Below are 23,111 nucleotides of genomic sequence, written 5' to 3' on the forward strand. Positions count from 1 at the left end.
CAACTTTAATTGTTGTTCATTAGACAAAACGTTCAATATATGTGCTTTCGAGTGGCTTCCTGTTGTAAACAAGTCTTGTTGATGGAATCAACTTTAATTGTTGTTCATTAGACAAAACGTTCAATATATGTGCTTTCGAGTGGCTTCCTCTTGTAAACAAGTCTTGTTGATGGAATCAACTTTAATTGTTGTTCATTAGACAAAACGTTCAATATATGTGCTTTCGAGTGGCTTCCTGTTGTAAACAAGTCTTGTTGATGGAATCAACTTTAATTGTTGTTCATTAGACAAAACGTTCAATATATGTGCTTTCGAGTGGCTTCCTGTTGTAAACAAGTCTTGTTGATGGAATCAACTTTAATTGTTGTTCATTAGACAAAACGTTCAATATATGTGCTTTCGAGTGGCTTCCTGTTGTAAACAAGTCTTGTTGATGGAATCAACTTTAATTGTTGTTCATTAGACAAAACGTTCAATATATGTGCTTTCGAGTGGCTTCCTGTTGTAAACAAGTCTTGTTGATGGAATCAACTTTAATTGTTGTTCATTAGACAAAACGTTCAATATATGTGCTTTCGAGTGGCTTCCTGTTGTAAACAAGTCTTGTTGATGGAATCAACTTTAATTGTTGTTCATTAGACAAAACGTTCAATATATGTGCTTTCGAGTGTCTTCCTGTTGAAAACAAGTCTTGTTGATGGAATCAACTTTAATTGTTGTTCATTGGACAAAACGTTCAATATATGTGCTTTCGAGTGGCTTCCTGTTGTAAACAAGTCTTGTTGATGGAATCAACTTTAATTGTTGTTCATTAGACAAAACGTTCAATATATGTGCTTTCGAGTGGCTTCCTGTTGTAAACAAGTCTTGTTGATTGAATCAACTTTAATTGTTGTTCATTAGACAAAACGTTCAATATATGTGCTTTCGAGTGGCTTCCTGTTGTAAACAAGTCTTGTTGATGGAATCAACTTTAATTGTTGTTCATTAGACAAAACGTTCAATATATGTGCTTTCGAGTGGCTTCCTGTTGTAAACAAGTCTTGTTGATGGAATCAACTTTAATTGTTGTTCATTAGACAAACCATTCCATATATATGCTTTCGAGTGGCTTCCTCTTCTAAACAAGTCTTGTTGATGGAATCAACTTTAATTGTTGTTCATTAGACAAACCATTCAATATATGTGCTTTTGAGTGGCTTCCTGTTGTAAACAAGTCTTGTTGATGGAATCAACTTTAATTGTTGTTCATTAGACAAAACGTTCAATATATGTGCTTTCGAGTGGCTTCCTGTTGTAAACAATTCTTGTTGATGGAATCAACTATAATTGTTGTTCATTAAACAAAACGTTCAATATATGTGCTTTCGAATGGCTTCCTCTTCTAAACAAGTCTTGTTGATTGAATCAACTTTAATTGTTGTTCATTAGACAAAACGTTCAATATATGTTCTTTCGAGTGGCTTCCTCTAGTAAACAGATCTTGTTGATGGAATCAACTTTAATTGTTGTTCATTAGACAAACCATTCAATATATGTGCTTTCGAGTGACTTCCTCTAGTAAACAGGTCTTGTTGATGGAATCAACTTTAATTGTTGTTCATTAGACAAACCATTCAATATATGTGCTTTCGAGTGGCTTCCTGTTGTAAACAAGTCTTGTTGATGGAATCAACTTTAATTGTTGTTCATTAGACAAAACGTTCAATATATGTGCTTTCGAGTGGCTTCCTGTTGTAAACAAGTCTTGTTGATGGAATCAACTTTAATTGTTGTTCATTAGACAAAACGTTCAATATATGTGCTTTCGAGTGGCTTCCTGTTGTAAACAAGTCTTGTTGATGGAATCAACTTTAATTGTTGTTCATTAAACAAAACGTTCAATATATGTTCTTTCGAGTGGCTTCCTCTAGTAAACAGGTCTTGTTGATGGAATCAACTTTAATTGTTGTTCATTAGACAAACCATTCAATATATGTGCTTTCGAGTGACTTCCTCTAGTAAACAGGTCTTGTTGATGGAATCAACTTTAATTGTTGTTCATTAGACAAACCATTCAATATATCTGCTTTCGAGTGGCTTCCTGTTGTAAACAAGTCTTGTTGATGGAATCAACTTTAATTGTTGTTCATTAGACAAAACGTTCAATATATGTGCTTTCGAGTGGCTTCCTCTTCTAAACAAGTCTTGTTGATGGAATCAACTTTAATTGTTGTTCATTAGACAAAACGTTTAAAATCTGTGCTTTCGAGTGGCTTCCTGTTGTAAACAATCCTTGTTGATGGAATCAACTTTAATTGTTGTTCATTAAACAAAACGTTCAATATATGTGCTTTCGAGTGGTTTCCTGTTGTAAACAATCCTTGTTGATGGAATCAACTTTAATTGTTGTTCATTAGACAAAACGTTCAATATATGTGCTTTCGAGTGGCTTCCTCTTCTAAACAAGTCTTGTTGATGGAATCAACTTTAATTGTTGTTCATTAGACAAAACGTTTAATATATGTGCTTTCGAGTGGCTTCCTGTTGTAAAGCAAACAAGTCTTGTTGATGGAATCAACTTTAATTGTTGTTCATTAAACAAAACGTTCAATATATGTGCTTTCGAGTGGCTTCCTGTTGTAAACAAGTCTTGTTGATGGAATCAACTTTAATTGTTGTTCATTAGACAAAACGTTCAATATATGTGCTTTCGAGTGGCTTCCTCTTCTAAACAAGTCTTGTTGATGGAATCAACTTTAATTGTTGTTCATTAGACAAAACGTTCAATATATGTGCTTTCGAGTGGCTTCCTGTTGTAAATATGTCTTGTTGATGGAATCATCTTTAATTCTTGTTCATTAGACAAACCATTCAATATATCTGCTTTCGAGTGGCTTCCTGTTGAAAACAAGTCTTGTTGATGGAATCAACTTTAATTGTTGTTCATTAAACAAAACGTTCAATATATGTGCTTTCGAGTGGCTTCCTCTTGTAAACAAGTCTTGTTGATGGAATCAACTTTAATTGTTGTTCATTAGACAAAACGTTCAATATATGTGCTTTCGAGTGGCTTCCTCTTGTAAACAATCCTTGTTGATGGAATCAACTTTAATTGTTGTTCATTAAACAAAACGTTCAATATATGTGGTTTCGAGTGGTTTCCTGTTGTAAACAAGTCTTGTTGATGGAATCAACTTTAATTGTTGTTCATTAAACAAAACGTTCAATATATGTGCTTTCGAGTGGCTTCCTGTTGTAAACAAGTCTTGTTGATGGAATCAACTTTAATTGTTGTTCATTAGACAAAACGTTCAATATATGTGCTTTCGAGTGGCTTCCTGTTGTAAACAAGTCTTGTTGATGGAATCAACTTTAATTGTTGTTCATTAGACAAAACGTTCAATATATGTGCTTTCGAGTGTCTTCCTGTTGAAAACAAGTCTTGTTGATGGAATCAACTTTAATTGTTGTTCATTGGACAAAACGTTCAATATATGTGCTTTCGAGTGTCTTCCTGTTGAAAACAAGTCTTGTTGATGGAATCAACTTTAATTGTTGTTCATTAGACAAAACGTTCAATATATGTGCTTTCGAGTGGCTTCCTGTTGTAAACAAGTCTTGTTGATGGAATCAACTTTAATTGTTGTTCATTAAACAAAACGTTCAATATATGTGCTTTCGAGTGGCTTCCTGTTGTAAACAAGTCTTGTTGATGGAATCAACTTTAATTGTTGTTCATTAGACAAAACGTTCAATATATGTGCTTTCGAGTGGCTTCCTGTTGTAAACAAGTCTTGTTGATGGAATCAACTTTAATTGTTGTTCATTAGACAAAACGTTCAATATATGTGCTTTCGAGTGGCTTCCTGTTGTAAACAAATCTTGTTGATGGAATCAACTTTAATTGTTGTTCATTAGACAAACCATTCCATATATATGCTTTCGAGTGGCTTCCTCTTCTAAACAAGTCTTGTTGATGGAATCAACTTTAATTGTTGTTCATTAGACAAACCATTCAATATATGTGCTTTTGAGTGGCTTCCTGTTGTAAACAAGTCTTGTTGATGGAATCAACTTTAATTGTTGTTCATTAGACAAAACGTTCAATATATGTGCTTTCGAGTGGCTTCCTGTTGTAAACAAGTCTTGTTGATGGAATCAACTTTAATTGTTGTTCATTAAACAAAACGTTCAATATATGTGCTTTCGAGTGGCTTCCTGTTGTAAACAAGTCTTGTTGATGGAATCAACTTTAATTGTTGTTCATTAGACAAAACGTTCAATATATGTGCTTTCGAGTGGCTTCCTGTTGTAAACAAGTCTTGTTGATGGAATCAACTTTAATTGTTGTTCATTAGACAAACCATTCAATATATGTGCTTTCGAGTGGCTTCCTCTTGTAAACAAGTCTTGTTGATGGAATCAACTTTAATTGTTGTTCATTCGACAAACCATTCAATATATGTGCTTTCAAGTGGCTTCCTGTTGTAAACAAGTCTTGTTGATGAAATCAACTTTAATTGTTGTTCATTCGACAAAACGTTCAATATATGTGCTTTCGAGTGGCTTCCTCTTCTAAACAAGTCTTGTTGATGGAATCAACTTTAATTGTTGTTCATTAAACAAAACGTTCAATATATGTGCTTTCGAGTGGCTTCCTGTTGTAAACAAGTCTTGTTGATGGAATCACTATAAGCTTACATATATCCTTTATGTGTTAATCTTTGAACATAGGTTTTCCATTTCCGATGAAGTTCCCAGAGACTGATACTTGAATTGGAAAGACAGATTTTGTAATCAAAGTAATCTAGATCTTTTTGAAGATAAATACCGTTTCCAATCTGTTGTAAGTGTGATAATCGAAGATGTATACTGTAAGCCATTAAAAACGCAATTGGTATGTGTTGCCCTGAAACTCACAGAAGTTCTATTGAAGAGTTTTGCCTGCGATATAGAGGATGTAGGGATAAAACGCTATTATTCTGGCCCATTTCGAGTTCGAGCCCCGGAGCATTCCTCTTACATGAACTTAGATACTGAAAACTGAACCTTTGACATTTCTCGTAAACACAACCACATTCATGAAACACTTTGTGCACATGCATTACCTGCACCCAGGCCCTGTAAAATCACAAGGAATTGTGGAACTCAATCACTTTGAGAAAATGCCACACTTGACACAAGACGAAAGGAATCAGGTTATCGGTATGGTCAACCAAGGTGCTTCAGATGTGATGATTGCCAGGCACTTTAATGTGCATCCATCCACTGTAAGTCGATTCAGACAACGTTTTTTGGTGCACCACCTGTGATAACCCCTCCTTTGTTTGAGACTGAGGTCAGGCGACGTGGAAGGTCATGGAAGCACTGGAATGTTTTCATTCTAAAAATACTGAATAGTGGCATGTGCTCTGTGAGGTCTTGTTTGAACAATGATCAGGACGATGTGAATCCTAAGATTAGTGCACGCTGGGCCGAAATAAGGTTTCTGGGCGATAAAAACTCGTCAGCTCCGACACTTTTCTCAAACCATGTACTCTACTTGCAGATGCAGTTGCTGTGACAGTCCGGATACGCAAATGAAGAACACGGATGTACCTATCCTGCGTTGCAGAAGTAATCCAGGGTCTACCACTTCCTGGATAGGTTCGTTGTTTTCTGTCCCATAAACAACCGATGTTTTTGTTTGTTTGCTTGCTTGCTTGCTTGTTGTTTAAACGCCGCATTCAACAATATTCGAACTATACGGCAGCGATCTGTAAATCGAGTCTGGATCAGACAATGGAGCTCTTAACAGCATGAGCATCGATCTACGCAATTGGGATACGATGACTTGTGTCAACCAAGTCAGTGAGCCTAACCACCTGATCCCGTTAGTCACCTCTCACCTTCAAGAATGGGTTACTGAAAAGCAATTCTAACATTGATCTTCACGGCTGGACTGATAGTACTGTGATGAACATTAAGGAGGCGTGCCCCGGCAGATCGAAGTTTTCCAGCCTCTAGACATACTAGTACTATGGCAATGTTTCGATTTATCGGACAAATCAATTGTCCCAGAGAATACGTAAAGACTGTTTGAATTATGTCTGTTTTAAAATAATACGTTGCTTCAACAAGATACATAGTTTCAAGAACATATTAATGTTCATATATTGAAGTTAGAAAAATAATACGTTTGATAGCTGTCACCTAAACATACGAATTCACCATACGGAAGTCCCAAATAGGTCTCACCTACAATTGTGTCCTTTTCAGTCACACTGGTCCTGGGTTTGCTCGTGTGTTCCGCACGCTTCATCTCATCAACTGAAGGTATGTAACGGTGTCAGTAGACAGTATCCTAGTCATACTGATAGTGGTCATGTGACGTACCGAACCAGGGTTGACTGAAAGTATGTAACGGTGTCAGTAGACAGTATCCTAGTCATACTGATAGTAGGCATGTGACGTACCGAGCCATGGTTGACTGAAGGTATGTGACGGTGTCAGTAGACAGTATCCTAGTCATACTGATAGTGGTCATGTGACGTACCGAACCAGGGTTGACTGAAAGTATGTAACGGTGTCAGTAGACAGTATCCTAGTCATACTGATAGTAGGCATGTGACGTACCGAGCCATGGTTGACTGAAGGTATGTGACGGTGTCAGTAGACAGTATCCTAGTTATACTGATAGTGGTCATGTGACGTACCGAACCAGGGTTGACTGAAAGTATGTAACGGTGTCAGTAGACAGTATCCTAGTCATACTGATAGTAGGCATGTGACGTACCGAGCCATGGTTGACTGAAGGTATGTGACGGTGTCAGTAGACAGTATCCTAGTTATACTGATAGTGGTCATGTGACGTACCGAACCAGGGTTGACTGAAAGTATGTAACGGTGTCAGTAGACAGTATCCTAGTCATACTGATAGTAGGCATGTGACGTACCGAACCAGGGTTGACTGAAGGTATGTGACGGTGTCAGTAGACAGTATCCTAGTTATACTGATAGTGGTCATGTGACGTACCGAACCAGGGTTGACTGAAAGTATGTAACGGTGTCAGTAGACAGTATCCTAGTCATACTGATAGTAGGCATGTGACGTACCGAACCAGGGTTGACTGAAGGTATGTGACGGTGTCAGTAGACAGTATCCTAGTTATACTGATAGTGGTCATGTGACGTACCGAACCAGGGTTGACTGAAAGTATGTAACGGTGTCAGTAGACAGTATCCTAGTCATACTGATAGTAGGCATGTGACGTACCGAGCCATGGTTGACTGAAGGTATGTGACGGTGTCAGTAGACAGTATCCTAGTTATACTGATAGTGGTCATGTGACGTACCGAACCAGGGTTGACTGAAAGTATGTAACGGTGTCAGTAGACAGTATCCTAGTCATACTGATAGTAGGCATGTGACGTACCGAGCCATGGTTGACTGAAGGTATGTGACGGTGTCAGTAGACAGTATCCTAGTTATACTGATAGTGGTCATGTGACGTACCGAACCAGGGTTGACTGAAAGTATGTAACGGTGTCAGTAGACAGTATCCTAGTCATACTGATAGTAGGCATGTGACGTACCGAGCCATGGTTGACTGAAGGTATGTGACGGTGTCAGTAGACAGTATCCTAGTTATACTGATAGTGGTCATGTGACGTACCGAACCAGGGTTGACTGAAAGTATGTAACGGTGTCAGTAGACAGTATCCTAAGTGTCATTAAAAGAATCGAAAAAGACTCTCTCTCTCTCTCTCTCTCTCTCTCTCTCTCTCTCTCTCTCTCTCTCTCTCTCTCTCTCTCTCTCTCTCTCTCTCTCTCTCTCTCTCTCTCTCTCTCTCTCTCTCTCTCTCTCTCTCTCACGTCTCCTCCCTCCCTCTCCCTCTCTCTCTCTCTCTCTCTCTCTCTCTCTCTCTCTCTCTCTCTCTCTCTCTCTCTCTCTCTCCTCTCTGACTCTCTCTCCTCTCTCTCTCTCTCTCTCTCTCTCTCTCTCTCTCTCTCTCTCTCTCTCTCTCTCTCCAGCCATAAATTATGACCGGTCCCTACACGTGTGTTCCAGTAAACGGGACTCACTGCGTCAGACCGTATGACACTCCCCCCTGTGACTGTAAGGTAGGCTGGTACGGCGACAAGTGTACGGAGAACTGCAGTTCGACATGTAGTAGCGGATACGGCTGCAACAAGACGACTGGGAAATGTGTGTCGTGCAAAGCTGGATATCACTCTTTCAACTGTACGTTGAAATGTCCACCAAACTGCTTGAATGAGTCAGGACAACCAGCCGCATGTGACAAGGACACTGCCCATTGCACCAACTGTCAACCAACTTGGTGGGGATCCAAGTGCACGAACAAATGTGATAGCAACTGTAAGAATGGAGTTTGTGACTTTGTGAATGGACATTGCCATGAATGTGAAGTGGGTAGAACAGGAGAGAACTGTTCAGAAGAATGTCCCAGTGATTGTTGGCGCCGTCTGTGTCACAGAGACAACAAGACTTGCACTGGTGGATGTACCCCGGGGTATTTTGGGGAGACGTGTGATAAGAAGTGTGGCGGTAACTGTAAGGAGGTGGAGTGTACAGTCAATGGAACAACAGATGCTTCCTCCAAGTCAATGTGTGCTAGGTGTACGGGCACCGGGCAATGCCATTCCTGCAAGTCTGGGTACTGGGGAGATATTTGTGACAAACTGTGCCCGGAACAGTGTACAGAGTGCGCACAAAACAACGGCACTTGTGGCAGCGGCAGCGGCGGCGGCAGCAGCAGTAGTAGTGACAGGATTACTGGTAGGTATAAGACAATAGTAGAACAAGATCCCGATCCACAAAGCATTCGTAGCGCTACGACATTCGTACGTTTACGATCAACTATAGAGTTACGGCAGATCGTAACGTTACGAACGCTTTGTGAACCCGGACCTAGGGACCCGTTTCACAAAGCTGTCGTAGCGCTACGACTGTCGTACCTCCTATACTGTAACGTAGACTTACGACAGACGTAGAGCTACGATAGCCTTGTGAAACGGGGCCAGGACAAGATTTGTGGGGGGTAAGCGTAAGAACCTCTTCCGCAACAGTGTCCAGGAGGATTCACGTAAAGTGAGCTATCACTAAAACTGAAAAGATTTTCGGTCTGCAAATCTTTGAACGCAGATGATTATACGTTTATAAATGAGAGTAATATATTGTTAAGAAATGAAAACTTACATTGTTTACATAATTGACGTCAATCAAAGTTAAGAAAACAAAGAGTCATTGTTGGTCCTCGTTGTTATTTTGTCATGCAGGGCAAAGACGCATGTTATGAATAGTTGAACCGAAATTACATCCACTGTTTTTGTGAAATGTGTGTGAACACAATACATGTAGATCTTGTCACATCAGGGAAAGCCTCAAACACAACGGGTTTATATTGGCTTTAGTGTAAAGTGGGTGGTACTGTGTACTGAGACACGCAGTTGGATTCCTTACCACTGGATGTGGAATGAACGTTCCATCCTCCAGGCATTTTAGTAATTCTCAAAATCGATTGGTCAGTGGGGTTGATATGACTTCACGTGGTTTCATGTTTGACATCATGTTTGTATGACGTCATCCATTGTCCATGACGTCTTATATTGATTGCATGACGTAACGAAAGTTAATCTATTTCAAGGACATAGAGAGGGAGAGATTGCTGGTTCTGTAACTGCGGTCATCCTTCTTGTAGTAGTTGCAGCTTTCGTCATATATCTTGTAAAAAGGACACGGGGCTGTAACAGGTGAGACTGTATTTGGCGTTCCCAGTGTATGTTGTCAATGATTGTTGTGTTTCCATTACATTGTGATAAATAACCTGAATCTACAGTCTACCATGATACATGCGTGAACACTTTTTAAAGCCCTAACATGAAAAATAACCATCAATTATAAATTTACTTTCACTTTGCATAAGATCATTGGACTGTGAACCTCTATATTTATTGGCCGTGACTCTATCAAGGTTCATTCTCCAATGAATTGACACAAGGCAAAAGTCACTTGTTAAAGTTTTTATTCCACAATGTCATACTTTGAGGGATGTATCACACAGTTTCATGTTGTACTTGTGACATTGTTCACACTGACAGCCGTACAACGACCAACTGTGACACGGAAAATATATAGGTCATCAAATGCAGATGTTAACGTAGAGTATGTATTCTTAACTTGTCCATGAGCATATTCTGTAGTTTTGTTACAAGAAATAGGTTCAAATAATACCACCATTAGATGACAAAATGCATTAAGAAATACCTTAGTAGGCCGACCGCGCGTCGATATACAGTTTTAATCAAATACACAGGGGGCGTAGGAACAGAGGGGGCTTAGCCTCCTAACGTTTTTTAAGACGAAACCATATCTACCTTACCATAACTACAATTTCGTTTGGATTTTTTGAATACTTTTCATAAAATAGCTCCCCCTCCTATAAACATAATTTTAATATAAGAGGGTCTAATGATCAGAAACAAAGCCTTTGTATTTATTCGTGCTAGGGAATTCCAAAGGATTTCCACAGGAATATTGCAGTAGCCAACTAGTGTTTACGTCATTTCAAGAATACGTTCTCGTGGAGAACGTGTGGAAGTCAATATGTTTTGTTCAAACACCTTCAAACATTATGTGACCGAAATCTCATCAAATTAAAAGGATAAGCCGCATTGAGTTTTAATGTAAACTTTACATAAGATTTTATATCAGTTTACAAACATGAACCAGACAAAATCCCAATATCCCAGATATACGACGAATTTCAGTAAATTATTGAGTCTGACCCAGATAGTCCAAAGATTGTCACAATGAGCATAGATTCAGAATTGTGTATGATGAAATATGTTAACCAAGTCAGCCTAACCACCCATCCCTCACTTACAAGCATTGAACGAATGCATAATGCACTGGGTAAACATGATAGAATACAACGTATTGTATTTAACGGTGATTTACATCAAGAAGTCCGGTTGATGTAGACAAAAGGAAACTGAAAGTCACGGCATTCTTTCGCATCATTTGTGGATGCTGTAAGGAGCACAAAACCGAAATCTCACCCGTTTTCTTTTGGGGATTGATATTTTGCTGCAATAAACCGGTGAGACGGTGCTTAATTATTCATTTAAGCGGTATCCCTTTTTTGTGACTCAAATTATGTGCTAATATCTGCTTTTCGGTAGCGGCAAATTGAGTTGAGGAAAATTGAGTTAAGCCTTTCGTTTGGTCGGTGGGCTCGCCTGTTGGTATTAATGTTCACTCGTACCATCGGAAGCACGATTCCAGATTTGGAAACATGAAGTATGAAACCAATTTCTGGTGAATCTCTGGTTTCTCTCTCTGTGATATTGTCGGAATAAGAAAACGACGTAACGCCTTTCTCAGGCTCTCGCACACTCACACACTCACATATTCACACACTCACATACTCACTCACACACTCACATATTCACACAATCACATATTCACACACTCACTCTCACACTCACATATTCACACACTCACATACTCACTCTCATACTCACTCACACACTCTCACACTCACATATTCACACACTCACTCTCACGCTCACATATTCACATATTCACACACTCACTCTCACACTCATATATTCACACACTCACATACTCACTCACATATTCACACACTCACTCTCACACTCACATATTCATACTCACATACTCACTCACACACTCACTCTCACACTCCCACACTCACTCTCACGCTCCCACACTCACTCTCACACTCACACTCTCACTCTCACACTCACTCACACTCACACTCTCACTCACACACTCACTCTCACACACTCACTCTCACACTCACATACTCACTCTCACACTCACGCTCTCATACTCACACACTCATTCCCTTAGTTATTATTCACATTAAAACAGTATGAAGAGGTGGTGAGAAGCTGATTAATCTTATATTCATGTATACCTTTCAGTCTGTTAGGGCGATGTCGAGGAAGACGGCAGTCTGAAGTCGACGAAAATGTTATGAAGAACTTAGGTAGGACATATACATGTACAAGTCTCATTTTCAACTCGTATTCTATCACGTTTTGTTGTTATGATTAGTGTGCCGTAAATGTTTATCAATGAACATATTTATATTTTTTTATATTATATTATTATTTTTTGTGGAAGCTTTTGAAACAGATTAAACAAATATTATTACGAACTCTATTACGGGACTGCTAATTTTAGTTCGTTATAGCAGTATTTCATCTAAAAAACGTATTTCGTCAAAAATACGAATTTTCTAAAATACGTACTTCGTCTAAAATACGTACTTTGTCTAAATACGTACTTCGTCTCAAATACGTATTTCGTCTAAAATATACAGGAAGTGGGTTGACCAAACAGTTCGTTATATCCCGCATTTCGACATAAGCGTGAATGTTATAAAAGCAGTTTTCTGCACAGTACTGTACTGCGGGCTTCTATGTTTCTAGCTCAAAGCTCAGGTGATAACACCGTGGAAGTGTGACGATGATGGACCAGTATTAACTGAAGAAAATACACGACTCCATGTGTAGTGGAGACGATCGAGGAACAGATGACCTGTTTTATGCTGCACGTTTTCCGTTTTCACTGGGGGCGAAGGGGTAGCCTAGTGGTTAAAGCGTTCGCTCGTCACTCTGAAGACCCGGGTTCGAGTCCCCACATGGGTACGATGTGTGAAGCCCATCTGCGGTGTCCCCCGCCGTGATATTGCTGGAATATTGCTAAAAGCGGCGTAAAACTAAACTCACTCACTCACCTGGTGTCATCACTGAGTTCTTCAGTGATTCATTCATTTTATCTTTTTCCTAGGTGCACACTGGAAACTGTTTATTTACTGAACATTATAAAAGTGTCTATTCATTTTCACTGATGACACGAGAGGAATTGACATTAGGGTATTTTCAATAAAACATACCATAAAATAAACCAACTGCTTATTTACCACAGTCAACAAGCTATCTATTTTTGACATATGTTGAACATTCTGCGACTCGCAGGCACGCAAACACACTCGCGATCGCGCATTTATAGAAATAGATTGAAAGCCCTCTTTGACCAATGAAATCTGTTTCATTGGATAATTAAGAATCTAGCGTTGATATTGTATATTTTTGTGTCAAATGTACAGCATTGTGGTAACCTGTAATGTGATCACTTGCTTAATAAATGTACGTCGTACTGATAAAAAATTTAAACGGTTTGTATCCGTTATTTATTATCCATTAGTTTTCTTTAAAAGTTAATGCCAATTCAAGATATTTTACAATGTAGTGTACTGTGTGGTGGCCAAGGACAACCAGTTCTAAATACAACTCGGCTGGGTGTTGTGGTAAGTCTCTTCAAGTGATTAAACTCGAACAGGTACATGGTAGGTCCATGGAGAGTTTGGGGCAGCTCTAATTTCCTAATCTTGATGCATATCTCCTTCCAAAACGTATTTCTTTACTGTTATTGAGATTTAGACCATGTAACCATAGTTTACCTATTGAGACGGGCCGCTGGTATAATATTCCAAGAGATGATAGAACGTGTCATTTGTGCACTTCTCAAAGCATCGCAGATGAATATCATTATATTTTTAATTGCAAAGTACTAGATACCTTGAGGAAACAATATTTACCCACTGGCGTAGCTACCATTATAAAAACAGCTAGGGCTTGCACATGATTTTTGCTATTATAGTTGGGAAAGCCCTCAATACTATGTAAATATGAAGTTTTGCAACCTATCGGGCTTACACGGCGAAAATAATGGCTTGCTACGCGTCTTTTACCCACTCATCTAACCTCCCAATATAACAAAGTTTACAAAAATATTATCTGCCAAAAAATCTCTAGACTTAGTAAATTTTAAAAAAAAATCATACATCTATCATCTCTTGTCCGAAAATTGTTAATTTGTTGTTGTCTTTTGTTTATCTGCTATCTTGAATTTGTGTATGTAAATATGTTTGATATGATATATGCTCTTGTACCACCAAGGTGGTTTATGAGAATAAAGAATTGATCTGTGGGCGCTGGAATAGCCTAGTCTTTAAAACGTTGGTTCGTGCGGCGAAGGTCATGGTCCGATTGTCAGCACGGCGAGCTGTGTGATGCCCATAGCTAGTGTCTTGAAATAGTTGGAATATTGCTATATGTCCCGCAAAATCCCTCAAAACTTTAACTTTGTTTATGACGATTACCACCGGTGGGGCGGGATATGCTCACCTTTTCGCGAACACTTGGTATCATTGAGATATAGTGATTCATAAACACACGCTTTCTGTCATTGTATCGCATCATGACAATCACTGCATTGTCTGGCCCAGACGCGATTGTTTACAAACAACATCGTACAGTTGCAATACAGCTAAAACAAATACATACTCACGATATTGTCAGAAATGTTCAATCGAGATTCTCATGGACGTGGAAATGGTTTTGTTGCTTCTATGTAACAGAAAATACGTACGCACCTTACCCATAAATGTCATGGTTCCGCATGATGGCTGTAGAGTTCCACTGCATCAGAAAATATACAGTCACCGATCGCAAGCTCAACTCTCATATACATGTATTTACTATGGGATAAATGCCGTAACGAATGTTATTGAAGGCGAATGCTGTGCACGTGAAAATGGTGCTGTCACGTGATTCAGAGGTGATTTGGGGTTTCTCTCGTTTCCTTATGGAGTCCCCAGAGTTGATTCTATTGAAGATCTCCAAAACCAACGTCAACCCAACACTGCTCAGGAAGCTATGGAAGATATTTCAACATTTGTAATACTAAATGGACTGTAAGTAAAAACCTTTTAAACGTGTAATGATTCATCAAACTGAGGAGAGGGCTTCCTCTGTGACCAAGAGAGCTTGTAAAGATTTGGATTCTTCACAGTTCAGATTTATAGGAAATCAGGCGCAATAGAAGTTGACTCTGCTATTCGACTTCTTAATTGGCACAACACAAATGGTTGTATGCATCTCATGAGAGAAATTAGCTCTAACAACACAAAATGAAACAACACATAAGACTTGCAGACAGGTCTGCAGTTCATTCAACTGTAGTCTCAGACCTTTCAGGGAGATGAACTGGCTTCAAATTAGGATGAGGACAGAGTATTCTCCATACTCTTCTGGTAGATGGTTATTCCTATGCAGCTGTCCCAAATCCCTATAGTGAATTTTAAGAACAGACCCCTCAGGTACAGCAGATTCAACCCTTTCGTTTTCAAGCTAGGACAACACAAATCATCAATACCACCTTTCCGGAGGTTATGGTCACTGGGGAGTCTCCTGTCCCTTTGGAGCCTCCCAGAGGCCATCAAACCCATCTACTGTCAACCCACCACAAGGACGGATTCCTTTGTTTGTAGTTTAACGCCACACTAAGCAAATATCTTCTCGCTTTTTTCGAATAAGATACTTGGATTGTGTCTGTTCAGTGCGTCACATATGCGCCACAATCACCAATTCTTTCAGCTATTTGGCGGTGGTCGGTAAATATTCTATCGTGAGCATCGATCCACACAGTTGGGTCACGATGACATGCATTGAGTGAGCGAGTCTGATCAGCTGGGCCCTGTTCCACAAAGCGATCGTAGCGCTAAGGTGATCGTAACTCCCATACTCTAGCATAGACTTACGGCATTAGTAGCGCTAAGGTGATCGTAACTCCCATACTCTAACATAGACTTACGACAGGCATTCGTTATAACGATCGCTTTGAGAAACGGGGCCCTGGTACGCATGGTTGCCTCTTACCACAAGTACGGACTCCTGAAGACAAATTGCAATCTGGATCTTCAGGGTGATGTAAAACATACCTTGTACTTAGTTAACCTCATATGTTTTTATGGACGTGTACCACTAGTTGCTACATGCCAGTCACTTTCTCCTTCATAGGAATAGTGGATTCGGAGGAGCGTCATGCTGTGACCATACACCGGGACCTTCAGTGCAAATAGTCTGAGTGGAGCTATCGAGGGACCTATAGGTGCTCTATATAATAGACTAGAACTATACTTCCTGTTTAGTTTACTTACTAGTTTAGTTAAGCTTAGTTTGTTAGGGGCGGTGGGGTAGTCTAGTGGTTAAAGCGTTGGCTCGTCACGACAAAGACCCGGGTTCGAATCCCCACATTGGTACAACGTGTGAAGCCCATTTCTGGTGTCCCCCGCCGTGATGTTGCTGGAATATTGCTAAAAAAGGCGTAAAGCCAAACTCAGTCAGCCAGTCAGTCAGTCAGTGAGTTAGCTAGCTAGCTAGTTAGTTGTTTCGTTTTGATCTCCAAAAACATTCAATGTTAAAGAAAGTATTATGTAATAAAACCACTAAGCATTTAAAGAACTTAAAGTCATTTCGGAATATATTGTTTAAATTGCTTAAGTAATATTCAATGATCCTGCCCAGTCACTTGCCGTGTAAATATTTGTTCATCCATGCATACATATATATTCTCATTCTCATGGTTGAGAAATACTGTTCTGTCTGTCTGTCCGTCTGTGTGTCTGTTAGTGTGGATGTATGGATAGTGTGGGTGTAAGCTGTATGTAGGATAGTCTTGAGATGAATGAGAATCCATTAGTGGGAGTGTAAGCTGTATGTAGGCTAGTCTTGAGATGAATGAGAATCCATTTGTGTGGGTGTAAGCTGTATGTAGGCTAGTCTTGAGATGAATGAGAATCCATTAGTGTGAGTGTAAGCTGTATGTAGGCTAGTCTTGAGATGAATGAAAATCCATTAGTGTGAGTGTAAGCTGTATGTAGGGTAGTCTTGAGATGAATGAGAATCCATTAGTGTGGGTGTAAGCTGTATGTTGGCTAGTCTTGAGATGAATGAGAATCCATTAGTGTGGGTGTAAGCTGTATGTAGGGTAGTCTTGAGATGAATGAGAATCCATTAGTGTGAGTGTAAGCTGTATGTAGGGTAGTCTTGAGATGAATGAGAATCCATTAGTGTGGGTGTAAGCTGTATGTAGGCTAGTCTTGAGATGAATGAGAATCCATTAGTGTGGGTGTAAGCTGTATGTAGGCTAGTCTTGAGATGAATGAGAATCCATTAGTGTGGGTGTGGGGGGTTACCAAGATGAAGCGTCAAACAAAACGGGGATCATCAGGATGGAACATTGCAAAAGCAATTTGCTTGAGGTTGATAGATAATATGCAGAAATATAGAATATAAAAACAGCTGCATTTGTACAATTTTCTAGGTTAGGCTGACTACTTTTGGGACGACCCTCGCAGAACGGTCAATGTCTTTCCAAGTTGTATTATGCAAACAATCTATCAAACAATCTGTTCACTTTTACTATTAACTCAAAACATTTTGACGTTTGGCTGTTCCTGCTTGGACAAGCTACAACAATTCAATAATGCTAACAGGTGATGAGTTTTATTTGACTGTTTGAAAGATGTTGGGATAAGTGGCAGGTTTTATAATAGTTTGTTGTCAATGTATTCAAATCTCTCAGCTTGTGTTAGAACACCCAGTGGTCTCACCTACAGTTTTAAATGTAATCAAGGCTGTATATTAAGCCCCCAGTTATTCATTCTTTTCATTAACAAACTCTACTCAGTTTTTGAAACATTTGGTGGAAATATCAATATAAATGTGGATGATCTTTATGCATTAATGTTTGCAGATCATCTGTCTGGAATTGCTGACATTGCACTTCAATTACAGAAGAGGTTAAATGCCCTAGACTTGTTTTGTAAACATACTGGTATGAAAATTAATTAAGCTAAAACTAAAATCATGCATTGTTTTTCGCAATTTTGGTCCTTTAAGACATTATGAAAATTGGTGTTTTGAAGGTAAACAAATTGAAGTTGCTACATTTTATAGATATCTTGGAATTGTTTTTACCCCAAGGCTAGTTTGGACTAAAGTCCAATATTGTCTCCTGTCCCAGGAAAATAAAGCACTCATGTCTGTCTATTCCTTCCAAAGAAACTTTGGCCGTATGACAGCTAATGATCTTTTTAAATTGTTTAATGCAGTTATTTTACCTATTCTATGTAATGGTTCTGAAGTGTGGGGTACTTCGTAAAGTAAGATTATCGATGGTTTCCAAAGCAAAATTTGCAGGCGGTTCTTAAGAGTTGGTAGAAATGTTAGTAGCAGTTTAGTTCTAGGTGAATGTGGCAGACTTCCATTACAGTTTAATTATATGTCTAGAGCAGTTAAATACTGGTGTTGACTAATCCAAATGGAAACACATAGGCTCCCTGTTCAGTGCTGTTATATGTTAAAATCTCTTGGTGACTCTGGAAGGAAAACCTGGGCTACCTATATAAAATATGTTTTATTGAAATTTGGATTTGGTTTTGTATGCCTCTCCCGGGATATTGGTAATAGTAAGATATTTATGCAAGAATTTGAGCTTCGTTTGTCAGATAATCTTAAACAGTCGTGGCATACCTCTATTGAAAGTCTCTCCGATTCCTTTATCTATAAACATTATAAGTCATTGCTAAATGTGGAAACTTACTTAACATTACCTATCTCACCATACTTTATATCTCTGTTAGCCAAATTTAGATGTAGTAACATTGGATTAGCTATCGAAACGGGAAGATACTAATTGAAGAAAGGTTTTGCATTTTCTGTTGAAGCAATAACATAATATCTATTGACGATGAAATTCACATTTTGTTTGTCTGTAAATTGTATAATGAACCAAGAAATAAGTTTATTTCCCATTTTGTCAAATATTTTGATAACCAACAAAATTTGGTTAATATTTTTAACAATAGAAACATATATATGATAGTATCATTCTGTAACTTTGAAATGTGTCAGCAAACTCAGGAAGTCCTATATTCATTGATTACATATCCTATGTGCGCCTTAATTATTCAATAGCAAATTATTTTTATTGTGGACCAGTGGCCTTTATATTGAATAAAACTGTCTGTCTGTAAAACGAGCACATTTGTAAACGTCATTGAGACGTGATCAGCGATCACTTTACGTAGACACGATACTCCATTTTGACCAAACACAATCCTGTATGTATGAGAAACAGAGACGAAATATGAATAGCAGAGTGGTGAGGTAGGCTAGGTTATGAACTGTAAATGTAAGGTAGTTAAGAACGATGCACTAGCCCTTGTAATTCAAGGTTTCAGTTCAAGGGAATACTTCCGCGTGAACCATCAGTATTTCATAGCAAGTAACCTTTAAACTTTCACGAAAATAGAATCATTATGTCACCGGTGTATCCTGTTGAACAATAGCACGGGAGAGCAAGCAGACATGATGTTAAGTCCAGCTTTGTGTACCGTGACGATGTTTTCCAGGGCATAGTCAATCTGCAAAAGCTCGGAGACTCCCATACAATTGCCCCACGCAGGGGGGTTTCTGCAAATGAAAATACCCTGACAATAGCCTTAACGCTATCATGAGTAACATGAATAGAAAGTGAAGCTAATCTCAAAATTTAAAAATACTAATAGAAGCATAAAATTGACGGTATAAAAACCTCAAGCCGATGCCGTTAATTTACACAGATAACAGAATGAGCTACACTGTAAATCGTAAACGATAAACACCATATGGTGTTTAAGAGATAGACCTGTTTTGAAATGTAATGAGAGGAAGAGAGAGAGAGAGAGAGAGAGAGAGAGAGAGAGAGAGAGACACACACACACACACACACACACACACACACACACACACTTAGCCTATAGTCGGTATTTATGTTGGAATAGTTTGATTTTTCGTGAGCAAAAAAATATATTGCTGTTATTTACAGCCAAATGGGTTGCTTTACCTTTGAATCAATTCTCTTCACGCAATGTTACCTTTATACTGTGAACATACAAATACCGCTAATATCAGTATGTCATTCCGATATTAGGCAATATTTTGTTCATTCATATTTTTTCGTAGAGCTGTCACACTTTACTTTTTCAGTGTTTCTTTTTCTTTCGATTCTTTTACTCCAAAAGCAGGTTCATTCCTGCAGTTAGTTTTAACGGGGATACAGAAAATGTAAGTCAGTTAAGTGCCAGAGGTCAGTTTTCGGATGGTATAAAAGGATGTGCGTCAAACACTCGTCGTCTGAGGGTTTAATGTTAGCGTATAGAAATATTATTTGAACATGCCACCAATTAGTTGACCAATATGAGCTCCATTCAAATGAATAAGAAAAATACAGTAGGTGTTCTTTCGCTTTTGCCATGTCATTAACCAGAGGATTGCAATAAGCATTTGTCAGTCACGGTGAGTTGTTTAGCTAATTCCCTATAACGATGTTTTCGTAAATACTGTAATAGACTAGCATCTAGTCTCTGAAATGATAAGAGTTACATATTTTACAGAATAAAAGGTCCTAAATTATTTTTTTTACTTTCTTCATTTTCAGAAACTGTGGAAATCTAGACTTGCCACATAATCTAGACTTGTATGGGCAGCTTGGATATATTTGTTTCAGGGTCTGTATGACTGACTAACACTGATAAGTAACACAAGCTTAATGTAGTAAATGTTATATGGCACCTCTTGGCCTGTATGAGACCAGTGGGTGTTGTAATTGTCGACATCGAATTATATCTTACACAGAAATAAATCCACACATATTTAGCAAACACACACATCATAATATTAGTATAGAACTTCAGAGCAAACGAATATTCAGTCTTGGCTATCCTCAGAAACAAATTCCGTTTGGTGTAAAGGAAAACCTGGTTATGTTACACGAAGTACAAGTAGTTGACATGCACCGCTAGTAAATCCGGTTTTGATCAATATAGGAACTGCAGCAAGTAGGTAGATCCTGTTGTATTTGTGCCGGAGATATAGCTCCTCAAGAGAATGATCTTGTATAGACACATTGCAGTTTATTACGCAATAGTAGGTAGCTCCTGTTGTATTTGTGCTGGAGATATAGCTCCTTGTATGGAAACTGTCTGATAGGTGAATGTGTAAAATTGCATGTACTAATCATGATCATTAGAAAGGGTACTTCTGGGTGCAACATGTAACAAATGTTTCATTTGGGATTACAGATGTACAGACCCAAGCAAAGAGTATTCCGACACTTGACGTAATTTCCATAGACTTACATGTTACTTCAGTGTATCATGAATAATTTTCATGAAGTGAGTTTAGGATGGATCTTTGTAAAGTTTGACAAGCAAATTTGAAATCACATCTGCTCTGCGCACATAATTTCAGTTCAATTTTCCGACCACTATTTAACGACAGACACCCATTTGACAGACACCTAAGTGACAGACACTGAACTAATAGGTTAATTAGGGTAACACCTACGGGTATAATGGAACAGTCCACTGTCTAGTGAGTAGAGCAGGGTGAGCCTGAAACAGGTTCGTTACTGAGAAATTTGATTGTGGGTAAATAGAACTTTGTGTGATTAAATCTCAAAATTGATTTTACTATCGAATATAACACCTCCATGGCCATGTAAGATACAATTAATACCAATCAGTGTTCTAATTTCAACAATACTTTCTAAAGATTGTAACAGTTTATGTCTTTGAGTAGTATACAATGGACATTCAAGGAGGTAATGAAAAACATTCTCAAATCCATGGCCATGTTGCCATGAGGCGTCATATTTTAAATATTTATTCTATATAAATCGTAACTAAGTGCACTCGTCATATATCTTAATATTGTGTGCAAAACATATAACTTCTTTATTTCATATGAATAATATTTAGGTTCACATTTGTCTATATTTGATTTTTATGATACAACAGTGTCGCAATTTCTAATAGCTAAGCTAATGTTTTCAATATGATGATGCCGACTCCCGTTAGACTAGAAGGTTAAACCGAACTGTTTATTAAAATAAATAACCTGTTAATAAATAAACTGTTTTTATATTACAGCAATAAAAATTCAAATTGCTTTCTTTTCATCCATCTTTCAAAATAAATTATATAGCTTCAGTTTGTTCCTGTGTTTTTATTTGGACTATTCCATTATAATGTGTAGGTAACAGGTAGTAGATCATTTGTTCACTGAACCGTAAATGTTGTTGTTTTAAGGTGTCTGCCAACTGGCTGTCTGCGCAATGGGAATCAACTTACATATGGTTCCACAATGCACAATACCATAGGCCGCCATGTAAAGGAGTTCACGGCACTGTACATATGTTGATTAAATTGTTGCCATTCGATAAATAAGCAACGGAAAATTAAACAGAAATTATGTGATTGTAGGTAAGATGATTCCTCACAAATGGGCAAAATTTAACTTGGATCTTACATAAATTACATTCATGAAAATTATTTATGCTACACTAAATTAGCATGTAAGTCTATGGAAATTACATGAAGTGGCCGAATACTTTTAGTACGACTCTGTACATTCTACCACTTCATAAAAGGCACCATTATCGATACCATCATCATGTCGCGCCAATTTACACAAGTCTTACACTCCGACCAGGGTATATAGTTGCACAGTTGTTTGTTCACTTATTATTGATATATTTGAAGAGTTGTGTACTCCCATACATGTGTTTGTGGTGAGGGATCATGCCCCTGCTATAGTTTATGCATTATTCATAATATACAGTGCTATATTCAATATGTATTGGGACCATGCTGGCATACAGTATATCCGAATGATCTGGTTGTATATATCATGTAGGAGAGAGAGCGAATAACAGAAATGAAAGATGACTATATAGTGTTGTAAGAAATACCGTGGTGAGATAAAGCCAGTAGTGATAGACGCCCAGCGTACTTACTTGAAACAATATACACCTTATCAGCCAAACATACTTCGCATGTTTCCACTTTTTTAAATGTATAGCACATGACATTATTTTTTGTAGAGCTTTTTTTATTGAGGCTTTAGGGAAATCCATTTTGAAATGCGTATGACTTATCGGGATTTACCCAGCGTACTTTCGCTATGAAATTCCCACTGTTGTTTCCATATGCAGTTCAAGGTCGATCTAGTGTCAGTGTGACATAGCATGTCGTAACTGTTTTGATTCAGTTTGTTGGTTCAACAGGTCACTACTGTATATACGCCAAATGTAAGAGGCGATAGGTCGTGCAGTTATCTCACTGTTCATATATACAGGGTAGATTCACGGTAATCTTTACGTAATAAACAGCAGACAGGTTAACACTGAACGAGTTGTAATCTT

The 23,111-nt window shown here is 38.3% G+C and overlaps 1 protein-coding gene across 1 annotated transcript in view; it reads left to right on the plus strand.

Moving 5' to 3' along the window:
- The window catches only part of LOC124275388 (scavenger receptor class F member 1-like), a 39,414-nt gene extending 26,735 nt beyond the window's left edge, over positions 1–12,679 (plus strand). Inside the window, exons 2-7 of the mRNA XM_046710921.1 lie at positions 5,531–5,628; positions 6,241–6,297; positions 8,034–8,762; positions 9,631–9,736; positions 11,936–12,000; positions 12,446–12,679. Coding sequence (XP_046566877.1) covers positions 5,562–5,628; positions 6,241–6,297; positions 8,034–8,762; positions 9,631–9,736; positions 11,936–12,000; positions 12,446–12,480 — 1,059 coding nt within the window. The 5' untranslated portion in view covers positions 5,531–5,561 and the 3' untranslated portion in view covers positions 12,481–12,679. The remainder of the gene's footprint in view (positions 1–5,530; positions 5,629–6,240; positions 6,298–8,033; positions 8,763–9,630; positions 9,737–11,935; positions 12,001–12,445) is intronic.
- Positions 12,680–23,111: the final 10,432 nt, after the last annotated feature.

The sequence above is a fragment of the Haliotis rubra genome, unplaced genomic scaffold, assembly GCF_003918875.1.
Source record: "Haliotis rubra isolate DU_JTF1 unplaced genomic scaffold, ASM391887v1 Scf2, whole genome shotgun sequence".
NCBI lineage: Eukaryota > Metazoa > Mollusca > Gastropoda > Lepetellida > Haliotidae > Haliotis > Haliotis rubra.